The 14,225-nt window shown below is 37.8% G+C and overlaps 1 protein-coding gene across 1 annotated transcript in view; it reads left to right on the forward strand.

The window, feature by feature from the left end:
• The window catches only part of LOC126353906 (glutamine-dependent NAD(+) synthetase), a 190,750-nt gene that overhangs the window by 115,272 nt on the left and 61,253 nt on the right, over nucleotides 1-14,225 (forward strand). The window contains exon 12 of the mRNA XM_050003134.1: nucleotides 5,130-5,344. Coding sequence (XP_049859091.1) covers nucleotides 5,130-5,344 — 215 coding nt within the window. The remainder of the gene's footprint in view (nucleotides 1-5,129; nucleotides 5,345-14,225) is intronic.

Genomic DNA, 14,225 nt, shown 5'->3' on the forward strand with positions numbered 1-14,225 from the left:
AAAAGGAGATATGTGAGTTAAATCTTTTTCCTAGTTATTATGGATTAAGCAATTGAAAAGTGTCAGTTCTCGCAGGTCTCCTAAGTACTTCACTATGTGAAGGCTACAAAGTCTTTTCCAGTGAAGTCTTGGATAAAAAGTTACTGGTTAACTTGTCATGTCAAGTTCTGATAAAATCCAAGGCTTTCAATGACTGCCTCAATTTTATGTTTACATGACACAGCAAATTAAACTGTAACCTTTTTAGGAAAATCTGTGTGAGCTTATTAAAATTGATGAACATCCTCAGTGTTAAAAAGAGCTGCAGTTATAGCTAGTCATTTGAAAAGATTGCAGTCAAGAGTGATAAGCACATTTTCTACTGGAATATTTGTTCTCTGTTTTACTCATCAATTGAATTCACTGCTATCACAAAAAGAGTCAAAGATAAAAAATGCAGAATTATTTCCTCACTTTGAATGAGCTTGCTAATTTTTTTAAAAGTCAGCCAAAAGAACCTGGGCTCTAGATGAGGAAGTAAGGATGCAACTGCCTAAAGTTAATGCTGTTTTGCAATTAAATATTATAGTAATTTTTCATCATATTGCAGTGAATAAGGCTCAACATACACTGACAGAAACAAATCTCAGTACCAAGACAGAGTTGTGCGACATAAACGAAAGTTGGTAGGCAAGTTTCTGCATCTGAAAGATGATGTGCCTTCAAATTCTTGCCAGTCGCATTAGAGTGGCACTAGTAGTGTCACGATGAGGATTCAAATCAGGTTTGGCTTAAATACACATAGTAATGGTTGGGAGCTGTAGTTATCTTTGAGATTGGAAGCTGTGAGTTGATGTTAATCAAGAATGTTTTTAAGATGATGAAGATGCCATTAACAACACCTCACTTGAATTTGAATGAGGTCATGTAATAGAACTATGAGAAGCTGAATGTTCAGTCTACAATATTGCAGGAAGAATTGGCAGGAACGCAGCCAGTGTACATGATAGCTGGCAGCAGTGGTCACAAGAATGTACGGTTCTAGAAAACAGGGCTGCAGATGGCCACTGGCACTACTGAGAGGGAAAAACATCGTGTTCGGTGTATGTCTCTAGTGCATCACACTGCATCTGCAGCAGCAATTTGAGCAGCAGTTGGCACCACAGTGGTACAACAACCTGTGACAGGTTGATTACTTCAAAGACAGTTTCAAGCCAGATGCAGTGTAGCGTGCCTTCCACTGACCCCAAATCACTGCCATTTATGACTTCAGTGGAGTGAAGTGAGAGTTCAACAGAGCTGCATTTTGCCCTCCAATGGTTCTGCTTCGGTGCCAGTGACGACCGTGTGTGTGTGTGTGTGTGTGTGTGTGTGTGTGTGTGTGTGTGTGTGTGTGTTAGCAGGAGGTCAGTTGCGGGCCTGCAACAACCTGTTGTGCACTAAACACGTTGGAACTACACCTGGAGTTATGCTCTATGGTGCAGTTTCGTATTAGCACAGGAGCGCTCTGTTATCCCACTCACCCTGACTGAAAATTTGTACGTCAGTCTGGTGATTCGACCAGTTGTGCTGCCATTCATGAACAGCATTTCAGGGGATTGCTTTGGCTTGCTCAATCACCAGATATGTCTCCAATTGAGCACATAGGGGACGACAACTCTCGTGTCATCCACAAACAGCATTAACCATCCCTGTATTTACCATTAAAGTGCAACAGGCATGGAACTCCATCCCAGAAACTGACATCTGGCCCTTGTATAACACAACACATACATGTTTGCATGCTTGCATTTAACATTCTGGTGGTTGTACTGGTTATTAATATACAAGTATGTCTCATTTGCAGTGTCATATCTCGCACTTATATTAACCTGTGATCTTGCAGTGTTAATCTCTTACATATATTAACTATGAAAATGTATTCTCGAAATGTCATTACTCTACATCATTTACCTGTGGTGTTGCAATGGTGGTTTTTTTTTTTTTTTTTTTTTTTTTTTTTTTTTTTTTTTTTTTTGTCAGTGTATATGGATTTCTTTTAAATAAATGAGTGTCACCAACAACTGAAGAGAAGGGCACATTTTTCATAACTTGTAACTTCAGTGTCTCATATTTGTTAAAACAGAATAGTGGCCACATTCATCAAATTCACCATGATTATTTTGTTGTAAGTACAAGGATTAATAGGATTAAATAAACATTCCATGCCTGTAGATAATCAGTTGGCCATGTTGGTACAAAATTGTTTGCGTGACATGAAACAAACAGAAAATACACAATTCTTTGATACAATGATAAATACTTATTATATACATTCAGATGATGAATCTGTACTTACCTGATGTCACTCAGATGGGAAAAAACAGTTGTGTTCCAGTTAATATTTTCAAAAAACTGCTTCTGCCTTGTTGTGGAGTTCTGCACTTGGTTTGGTGGAAACTGTATACTGCAGTAAACTGCTCATAGTTTTCAAGAAGATAATAGATCCAGGTATGTGGGACAAACAAGCTTATACTACTGCTCTTTGATCTGAAAGCATAATGCAAGATATTAATTTGTTTCATCCTACATACTTTTTCAGATGTTTCCCCTGTAACTGACACCTTATTTGGTACATTGCAAGCCAGAGATTATACTATTGGCTAATGTGCAGCAAAGGGTGAATTCCAAGTCATGTTCAAAACCAAATGTTGCCAATTTGAAAGACTGTGGGAAAGTGTAATTGATGGACAACATATGGATGGACTAATAACTAAATGTCCTGGGCATTATGCTACAGTCAGTTTGTAAATATAATTTAGAAGAATCTGCCACAAACTTTTGGAAATAGTAATGGGGTTGTTTCATGATAGACAGTAACTTGGACTCTGTTTTTGGAAAATGATTCTGACCAGTATAAACATTACTACCCATACTTGAATTGCAATCACTAAAAGACTGCTGTGGATAATTTTGCTTACTTTTACCAAACAATGGGAACTCCAGGTAGAAATATCAACAATGTAGGAAAAGACAGGTTGCTACTTACCGTAAAGGAGACATCAAGCTGCAGACAGGCACAGTTATGACATTTGCCACAGCCTTCACACACGACCACCAACTCAGCATCTCTGGCTGGAATGCAGCTGTCACATGGGACGCAAGCAGCGATCTGGAGGGAGCAGGCAAAGGGAAGGGATAATTGTGTATAGGTGGGGGAGAGAAAAACGCTGTCTGGTGGTGTGTGCGGAGACTAGACCGCCAGCAGGAGCAGCACCAGGAGGCTGTGGGGCAGGGAAGTGTGGAAAAAGGTGCATAAAAGGAGAGGAGTGGGGAAAGATGTACGGATGCATCAACAGAGGGCTGCAAGTAAACAGGATAGGAGATGAGAATAGGGAAGAGATAGGATAAAGGGGGTGAAAATTACTGTGGATTGTGGCCGTTCAAGTGTGTTAAGTTCAGCTGGAGGTTATGCCACAGGGTGGTCTACTTTGCTCTTGACCACCGTTCGGCGGTGGCCATTTATCCTGATGGACAGCTGGTTGGTAGTCTTACCAACATAAAAAGCTGTGCAATGATTGCACCAGAGCTGGTAAATTACATGCCTGCTTTCACAAGTGGCCTGGCCCCTGATAGTGTAGGATAAACTGGTGACAGACTGGAGTAGGAAGTGGTGGGTAGGTGGATTGGGCAGGTTTTGCACTTGCGTCTTTCACAAGGATATGATCCTTACGACAAGGGATTGGGAGTGGCATAGGGATGGACTATGATGTTGGAGGTTGGGTGGGCAACGGAACACCACTTTTGGAGGGGTGGGAAGTATCTCTGATGATGCCACCTGTTAGCAGGCTAGTCCCTCCACCAGAGAGCATTCATCTCTTTCCCCACCCAAACACTACTATCTCTTCCCCTTCCCTGTGCTCTTCAGATTGCTGTTTTTTACCTTTTTAAGATCACAGCTACTTGTCACCTTTTTTTCCAGAGAACTGCATCATAAAATTGTTGGTGATTTGTTGATATGTGTCAGGTGGTCTCCATACTGTGAAATTTTAAAATTCTTTGAACTAATTTGGAGTATTCCTGCATCCAGTGCATCAGTTGAGAGATGCTATTCAACAATAAAAAGGTCAAAAACAATGATGTAGTTCATAATCACAAGAACAGCTTGCTAACTTACTCTGTTATTGATCAAAAACGGTTTTCTTTGGCATCTGAGAGAAGTGTTTTATGACTCAGTGACAACAATTCATCAAGACGGTAATTTCATATTTTAAAAGTACATTTTATTATTTTGTAACTGCTTACCTTAATGTTCTCCCTGAAGAAATATGCTGGTTTTAAAGAAATTTTAAGAAATAACATAGCATAATGTACATTTATCATAGAAATAATGCATCTCTGACATTACACATGTGATCTTTGGTAGTAGCTCCTACTATATTTGTAAAACCATAGTTGTTAAATGTCACGTCTGGTGGACACTTGGTGCAAATTAGTGTGCAATTTGACATGAATTTAGTGGAAGGTAAGGGCCTTAGTACCCTGAGGCCAGCAATGGACACGTGTGTGAGTTGTTATTGTGGGAATGGGTGTGTATTTTCTACTTCTGGAGAAGGACTTTGTATGCAAGCTGAAGTGTTTATAGCATTCTTTTTTGTTGTACTGGTCTGTGACTCAACCAATCACTTTCCTCTGTGGGTATATGGAGTTTATCCTTTCTATCAATGAAGCTTCCGATTTTTATGAAAAATATTAATATATTTTCTTTAATATTCATGGCTTCAGGTAACTCACGTTGAGTGAGAGGAGGAGACATTGCTGTAGATGATGGGGAAAAATAGTAATCATGAGGTATCTTTACAATACATGTTAAAAAAAACTCCATTTTACTCTGTGAAAATGAAGCAGTTGTTTGTTAAAGGAATATCTTTTTTTGTTTTGTTTACTTCTCGTTGGTTTATCGCTTTTAACCACATGGCCATAATGTTACAGTATGTATGCTAAAGACATCCTTACAGTGCGCCCACACTTCCACTATTATTATCAGGGATGTTAACAAAATTGTTAGTTGACATTACATGATGAGTTTTTGTTGTTGTGAGTAGACTTTCAGTAAATTACAAAATAATATGAATTGTCTGTCATTTGTAACAATGATTTCTGTTTTGCAGGCAAGACTGAGGATGGTAATTTCGTATCTTTTTGCTCAACTCATGCTATGGGTACGTAACAGGCCAGGAGGATTGCTGGTACTTGGATCGGCAAATGTTGATGAAGCATTGCGTGGCTACATGACTAAATATGACTGTTCCAGTGCTGATGTAAATCCAATTGGAGGGATATCAAAGACCGATCTCCGTGCTTTCCTGACTTATGCTATGAACAGGTTATTGTGCCTCTAACATCTTATTTTTTATTTTACTTTTTATTGTTGTGTTATTGTCATCATTGTCATCATTCTTTCAACCTAATTATGTCTCATTCAATTTCTCACCAAGAAGGAAGCTAGATTTGAGGAAAAGACATTACAATTATAAAAATATAGCTTGTCGAAGTATAAAGTGATGTGTGCAGTAAGCCATATTTAATACAAATTCTTGCCTTTAAAATCCAACTGATTTTTTTAGAAGAGAGGGAGAAATGCAGTTCATCCTTCAGACCATAGCTTGGAAAGAGTAAAATCCCATAGTGGCTGTGTATGGATGACATTATCATTTGTAATTTGTAAACCTGGAACCACATTGTATTCAAAAATTCACAGAGTTGTAGGATAGATACAATTTGGACGAATGATAGAAAGGATTTTTTCTTTCCTGTTCGTCCCTTGTCATTGTGCTTGTAGCAACTCCGTGTTCATCGATGCTGTATAGACACTGCTTATGATGAACAATAATTCATCTGCAAATATGTCTGATTAAAAATAGAAAGTGACGCGGACCTTGATCAAGCGTGGCTTCCTTTTAATTGTACGGTGCATTTAGGAACTTTTGGGTAATTGAACATCTATCAGTAATTACAGATTTCTGTAGTTGTATATATAAGTTTGGACGTAGCTGTATTGCGTTGATGTACTGGTGGATATTGTGTGGTATGACTCCTGTGGTTAATAGTGTAATTGGTATAATCTCAACTTTATCCTGATGTCACATGTCCTTGACTTCCTCAGCCAGTTGGATGTATTTTTTAATTTTTTCCTGTTTTCTTCTGTATATTTGTTGTATCAGGTATGGAGATTTCGATTAGTTGTGTTAATTTCTTCTTTTTATTGGTGAGTATGATGTCAGGTTTGTTATGGGGTGTTGTTTTATCTGTTATAATTGTTCTGTTTCAGTATAATTTGCATTCATCATTCTCCAGTACATTTTGTGGTGCATACGTCTATGTAGGAACGTTTTGCTTATTAGTTTATGTTGTATGACAAGTTGTTGATGAATTATTTTTTGCTACATTGTCATGTCTTCTGGGGTATTCCGTATTTGCTAGTATTGTACATCCGCTTGTGACGTGATCTACTGTTTCAACTTGTTCGCAGAGTCTACATTTATCTGTTGTGGTATTGGGATCCTTAATAATGTGCTTGCTGCAATATCTGGTGTTTTTTGTTTGATCCTGTATTGCAATCATGAATCCTTCCATCTCACTGTATATATTGCCTTTCCTTAGCCATGTGTTGGATGCATCTTGATCGATGTGTGGCTGTGTTAGATGATACGGGTGCTTGCCATGTAGTGTTTTCTTTTTCCAATTTACTTTCTTTGTATCTGTTGATGTTATGTGATCTAAAGGGTTGTAGAGGTGGTTATGAAATTGTAGTGGTGTAGCCGATGTATTTATATGAGTGATTGCTTTGTGTATTTTGCTAGTTTCTGCTCGTTCTATAAAGAATTTTCTTAAATCGTCTACCTGTCCATAATGTAGGTTTTTTATGTCGATAAATCCTCTTCCTCCTTCCTTTCAGCTTAATGTGAATCTTTCTGATGCTGAATGTATGTGATGTAAAAACTTCCTGGCAGATTAAAACTGTGCACACAGTTTTAATCTGCCAGGAAGTTTCATATCGGCGCACACTCCGCTGCAGAGTGAAAATCTCATTCTGTATGTGGTGTATTCTATATTTGTGGCAGTGTGATCATGTAAGTGTATTGAGTGCTTCTAGGTCTGTGTTACTCTATTCCACTACTCCAAATAAATAGGTCAATATTGGTACAGCATAAGTATTTATAGCTTTTGTCTTGTTTCGTGCTGTAAAATCTGTTTTCAGTATTTTTGTTAGTCTTTGTCTATATTTTCTTTTAGTTCTTCTTTAATATTTGTATCATCTATTGCTATTTTTTGTCTGTATCCTAGATATTTGTAGGCATCTGTTTTTTCCATCGCTTCTATGCATTCGCTGTGGTTATCCAATATGTAATCTTCTTGTTTAGTGTGTTTTCCCTTGACTATGCTATTTTTCTTACATTTGCCTGTTCCAAAAGCCATATTTATATCATTGCTGAATACTTCTGTTATCTTTAGTAATTGGTTGAGTTGTTGATTTGTTGCTGCCAGTAGTTTTAGATCATCCATGTATAGCAAATGTGTGATTTTGTGTTGGCATGTTCCAGTAATATTATATCAATAATTTGTATTATTTAGCATGTTGGGTAGTGGGTTCAGAGCTAGGCAGAACCAGAAAGGACTTAATGAGTCTCCTTGGTATATTCCACGCTTAATCTGTATTGGCTGTGATGTGATATTATTTGAATTTGTTTGGATATTAAGTGTGGTTTTCCAGTTTTTCATTACTATGTTTAGGAACTGTATCAATTTAGGATCTACTTTGTATATTTCCAATATTAGTAGTAACCATGAGTGGGGTACACTATCAAAAGCTTTTTGGTAATCAATGTAGGTGTTCCATGTCTGTTACGTTTGGTGGTTGTCTATTTTAATATGTGTGTTGTCTATTGTCTGGTAAAATTTCTTTTGGTTTGTGTTGAATGTTTGGTTTTGTTTCCTTCTATTTTCACTTTTTTGTATCTTCTGAGTCGTTTGGCTAATGCTTGTAATTTCTGCTTCTTTTTATTTAATTGCTCTATCGCTTCCTGTTGTGGGATTTTACCTAACCTATTTCGCTTTTTGTCGGATATTTCATTTCTTATAAATTGTGTTAGCTGTCCGATGTCTCCTCTCAGTTTTTCTATTCTGATCTGTAGCCTGTGTTGCCATGCTGGTTTTGTGGGTTTCTTCTGTGTCTTGGTTGGTTCTGATCTCTGCCTAGTGTGTATATTTAGTGTAGTGAGTGCTCCTATATAAATCAGTAGTTGTCACTCTTCCATAGTTGTATTTTCATCTATTTTGTTGTGTATGATTGTGTTGGTAGTTGTTACTGTTGTTTCGACTTGTGGGTTATTTGGTGGTCTATGCAAGAATGGTCTAATGTCCTTATTTGTGTCTTTGTATTCTATATATGTGAGCTGGAATTTTTCTTCTATATCTAACGTGTGTCACTTCGTGTTCGATTTGTGCTTGTTCTGGTGGCTATCTTAAGATTTCGTTTTCCTCTGGTTGTTTAATTGATGCGTGTTGTTCTTTGTTTGTTTGCTCTGGGATGTTTGATTCCATTACTGTATTTTCTTCTTCTTCTTCTTCTTCTTCTTCTTCTTCTTCTTTGCACATTGTTTTGTTCCAGTATGTGTTGTACTTGTTGTTTGATGTTTTCTGATTGACTGGGGTATCCTGTTATTTTTTATTATTACACGGATCTGATCAGCTAGTTGTTCTGTTAAAAATTTTAATTCTGGGTACCCGGTAATAAATGTTGTGTATACTTGTAATCTGTATCCAGTTGTGTTGGTTCCGAAGTTTGTTGCTTGGTAATAACAGAATATGAGGTGTCGGTTAACTTCATCTGACGATCTCATCCACTGTCTGTTTTCCTTCTAGAGTGGTTGCAGGAAGCATATCCTGCAAAACACCTCTATTTGGATTTAAATCATTTTCCGTGTGGCTAGCAGTGTCGTTACCATTGTGGACGGGCAAAGGGTTCAAGCGTCATCCCCGACCACGACAGCATTTGTCCGAGGCTTCATTAGTTCTGTCCTGAAGTAACTAATCACACTAAAAGGGGATTATTACTACTACTACTACTACTACTACTACTACTACTACTACTACTACTAAGCAATGGAAAATCCGGGATGTAGTGTAACAGTTATGAAAAGGAAAGCTGCCGCTCACTGTATAGCGGAGATGCTGAGTGACAGATACACACAATAAAGGAGGCACAGTATAGGAGATTTTCCCCAAAGTATCAAGAAATTAAATGATTAAAACCTTATAAGGCTACTCGAGATGATGCTTTTATGGCAGAACTTTTCAAACGGTCTATACCAAAAATAAATAAGGCTTAAATTAATTGTTTACAAAAAAACTTGGAAAACAAAAAAACACCTAGGAGACTGGAAGGTGCCCTTGATATATCCACTTCATAAGAAAGGCAATGACAAGATGTTAACAACTACAGAGCAATTTTTTTTTAAACAGTGACGTATAACATATTTTCCAAGATAATACTAAACATAGTAGAAACAACACTGAAGGTTAATGTAAGCTAATGTCAAGGTGCTTACAGGAAGTGCAGATCATGTTCTGAAGAAATATTTAATCTAAAATCAATTGCCTCGGATTACTGAATTTCAATGATGGTTGGTGATTTCCAAAAGGCTATTGAATCTGTTGACTGAAACCATAGATAAAATAAAACTTTTGTGAACAGAAGCAGGTTGTTGGCCCCCCTCCCCCTTTTCCAAGTTGCTAGAATATTTCACCTGAGTGGATCATATGAAAAGGTAAAATACTCTCTAAAGATTTATGGGTAGAGTATGAGAGATTTATGAGCATTTGTTCATGGAACAGCACAATAGTGCAGTGGTTAAATGTCCTGACAACCATAAAATATGACAAACGTGACAATAATATTTCTATGAGTTATTCGTAAAGTATAAAAATAGAGTACAGGTTGTTAAATCAATCAAACAATATTTCAGAACAGAGTAAGATCTTTACAATAAGGGATACAAAGGAGCAATCCTTAAAGTAAAATTTTCTGGTGGTTGATGGCACTGCACTTCTGGCTACTATATGTTTGTACCAGTGCCCATTAACTTGGAAAAGAGAATGCAGACTGGTTGAAAGGGATGGCATTGTGCTGTAGCTCAGTGGCAGTCTTCTTTGGCTACCAGAGGATGTGTTTATATTTCTTGGGTACTGCTAGCAAGTGAAAGCATGGCACAGTGCAGCACTCGGTCACAGGGAGGCGTCACAGTCAGTTGGAGCCTGTATGTAGGGTGCTGCAGTTCCTCAAATGAACACATCATAAGGAGTATTGAACTAAGTATTCATCCACTACAAATTCATTCTGCTTATTGAGGAGTTTGTCTGGTTGCTTCTGGTTCATAATACAAATCTCCATTTCTTCGAATTCATCTAACCATCACCTTTTTTCATATTTAAGTAAAATTTGTCAGTGTTAACAACATTGTTACATTCCTTTTGAATATGGGAGCCTAATGCTGTCTTATTGCTGGCATGTGTGTGCTCTCCAAGACCTCCATTATTCCCTGTCCTGGGCATACAAAAGGAAGCCTCTCATGTAATTGTACAGTGTCTATGAACACTCCAGCTCCTTCAGGTGATCGAACAAAGAGGGCCAACATACACACATGAAAATGTCACAAAGAACACAAAATCAGCTGTCTTTATAAAATGTTATCAAATTTTTAGTTACTCCTTTCTTGCGTAAATAGATGAATGTGGTGGCAGCCATTTATTGATATTCATAAGTCATCATCTGTGGTCAGAAGATTAGTTTGGTACAGTTCTCCATTCTGATCTGTCATGTGCAAACCTTTTCATCTCTGCATAACTCCCACAGTCTGCATCCATTTCAACCTGTTATCATCTTCAAGCCTTGGTCTCCATATACAGTCCCCTCACCTACATTTCTTTCACTTAAGTTGACAATTCATTGTTGCCTCAGGATGTGTCCTATCAACTGCTCTCATCTTGTCTGAACTGATTGTCAACATTACTCCAGGCAAATTCCTCCGGAAGACTTAACCTTTTCCTCTTTTTAAGGAATGCTTTTCTTACTGTTGCCAGTTGCATTTTGTATCCTCTGTACTTCAGCCATCATTAGTTACGTTATACCTCGAATACCAAAACTTATCTCTTACTAGTATTTTGTTATTTCCTAGTCCAGTTCCCTCAGCACAGACTGATTTAATTCAGTTACACTCAGTTACTTGTTTTAATGTTAATCTTATATCTTTTCAAGACTGTTCTTTCCATTTCTTTTGCTATGTGTAATTTATAGTGTCATCAGCAAATAGCAAAGTTTTTATTTCTTGCTCCTGAACTTTAATTGCCTTACCAGTTTTCTCCATGGTTTCCTTTATTGCTTGCTCATTGTCCTTTGACATTCATAACTGCAGTCTGGTCTCTGAACAAGTTGTAAATAATCTTTTGTTCCCGGTATTTTATCCAGAATTTGAGAGCTTAGTCCAGTGAACATTGTCAAAAGCTTTATCTGAATCTACAAATGCTGTAAATGTAGATTTGCCTTTCTTCATTCCATCTTATAGAGTAATCTATAGGGTCAGTGTTGCTTTGCAAGTTGTTCCAGAGAAATGTAATTTTTCTCACATTCACTTTACCAGTCTTTCCATTCTTCTGTAAGTCATTTGTGTCAATATTTTGGAACTAGAACTCATTAAACTGACAGTTCAGTAGTATTCATATCTGTAAGCATCTGCAGATTTGAGGAAAATGTTAACAACCCCCTCCCCCCCCCCCCTCCTAAATATGGCATCTATGGATAACAATTGCAATCCTCAAGAGTACTTTGTATAAAAAATGTCTAAATAAATGAAATTAAGTGTACAATACAATGTTTATACAATAAACTGTGGTAGTGAATTTCATCCATTCTTTAAAAAAATCACAGATGTGTGACAGCAAATAAAAATTCATCAAAAAATTGAAATGGATATCTTGAGTACAATCAAGCTGTTTTCCGATATGCTACAAATTATACGTCCAAACGCATGTTTTTGAGAGAGAGCATCCTTTGTGCTCACCCAGAAAAATGCAAAAAAGTGATGGACATGTCAAATTAAACATAAAACAGCACAGCAGCTAAGTGGTTAAATCATAAGCATAAGTGTTGACATCTGTGTTAATGACATATTTTGTCATCATTGCTGTTATTGTATAATGCTTCTCTTATAAGCACACTTCATATCCTCACTGCTGTTAAAGTGTTATTTTAGGCTTGATGAGAGAAACAGAGATGTCAAAAAATTAGTTTACTTCCCCAATTAATATTACAAGCTTACTAGATGTTGGCTCAGTGAATTACTGTACACTGTGTAAAAATGTAAATTTGAAAGGAAGCTCTGGTGTTGCAGTTCCACTTCATGACCTCTATCACTGCTGCCAGTTTTTACGATCTAAAATGTGTGTTGTGTGGTAGATACATCAGTAGTATATGTAGTTGTTGCAACTGTATCATGTCGGATTTGGACACGAAAGTCTTTAAAATTTGCTGTCTGAAAACCCTTGTTCCATTTATCTGTAATACCACATCATCTGCATCAAAAGAATATTTTCTGATTTCACATCTACCTACACTCCCGTTGCTGAAGAGCCACTCCCCCTCTCCACAAACCCAGTAGGTGAATTCATTTTATGTGTGTTATTTTGGTGTGGTGGCTGCTCAGGGTATTGAGTGACTTAGCTAGTTGCCAGCCAATAAGAGATCGCTAGCAGGAAATGGGTGACATTTCCTCTTTTATGACCGAGCATATTCTTAGTCTCAGTGTTTGAATATAAAATATGGACGATTGATATTGTTGCTGAATACAGTACTTCGGAAATACATGCAAAAGGGGGAGAGAGAGTGAGTGAGTGAGTGTGTGAGTGTGTGTTATAAGTCACAAGAAAAGGTGGTGGCTTGGTCCCTTCGTCACATATTGGCTCACTTCAGAGCACTTCATGTTGATTGTCTTGTTTTTTGATTACCACTGCAATCTAGTAGTAGCTGTTTCATAATTGCACAATAAAGCTAAATGGTGTAGGTTGTCATGGCAACACTGATTGTGGATTATGTCAACATTGCCTTTCTCACATCTCCCTTCTTCACATTGGCCTAAAATATTCTCTTAATTCCACCACCACCCACAAACCATCTTTCTTTTGAATCACTAATAGCATGCTCAGTCACATCAAATGTCAATAGGAAGAAAATAGGACAAAGTCAAGTGAGACGTTGAGTAAGAACTTAGAATCAAGGTAAACTTTACTGGGAAGAAATGTAAAATTGGAGAACTTTTAGCATTGATCTTGTTGGTTTTTCACAGGGGGTAGAATCACAAAAAAAAATGTAAAATCAAAGTTCCACTGTCAAATGTTTTAAACACCAGATGGAATAGTTTTGTCCTGGCTGATTCTCCCAAGGATATCAATAATTCTGACAGAATGTAGTCTACACCAGAGGCCTTGTTTACACTTAGGTCTTTCGACAATCTGTTGAATTTTTCCCGCAGTGTCATACCTCCCATCTTATCTTCACATACGTCCTCTTCTCTTTCTATAATTACGTCCTCAAGTTTGTTATATACGGATCAGCCAGAACATTATGACCACTGGCCTACTATTGATATAAACCTGTCCAGGTGATAACAGCGTCACCTGGTGAGGAATCACTACTAGCAAGTCGTGAATGGTGTATGTGGTATCAGTGAGTGTGCTGCCCATGTGTAAAATGGGGAAGGTGCACAATCTATCTAAGTTTGACTGAGGACATATTGTGATGGCCTGGAGGCTTGGCACAAGCATTTTGGAAACTGCACGACTTGATGGATATTCAAGGTTGGCTTCAACATGTGAAATCTTGTCAAGTCGTCGTGGGGTTGGGTGGCCACCCTCATTATAGATGTCGGATATCTTAGGTTGGGCAGATTGGTAGAGCAGACCAGGCACTGAACTGAGATGGAGTCAATACCAGACTTCAATGCTGGGCAGAGTACATGTATGTCTGAACACACAGTGCACCAGACACTCCTGATGATGAGCCTCCACAGCCAACGACCCACACATGTGCCAGTGTTAACACCTCAACATTGGCAACTATGACTGAAATGGGCATGTGAACATTGGCTCTGGACGTTGGCACAGTGACAGTGTGTTGCATGGGCTCATGAATCCAGATACCTTTGTAGTCATGC

This window comes from Schistocerca gregaria, chromosome 3 (assembly GCF_023897955.1).
Source record: "Schistocerca gregaria isolate iqSchGreg1 chromosome 3, iqSchGreg1.2, whole genome shotgun sequence".
NCBI classification, from domain to species: Eukaryota; Metazoa; Arthropoda; class Insecta; order Orthoptera; family Acrididae; genus Schistocerca; species Schistocerca gregaria.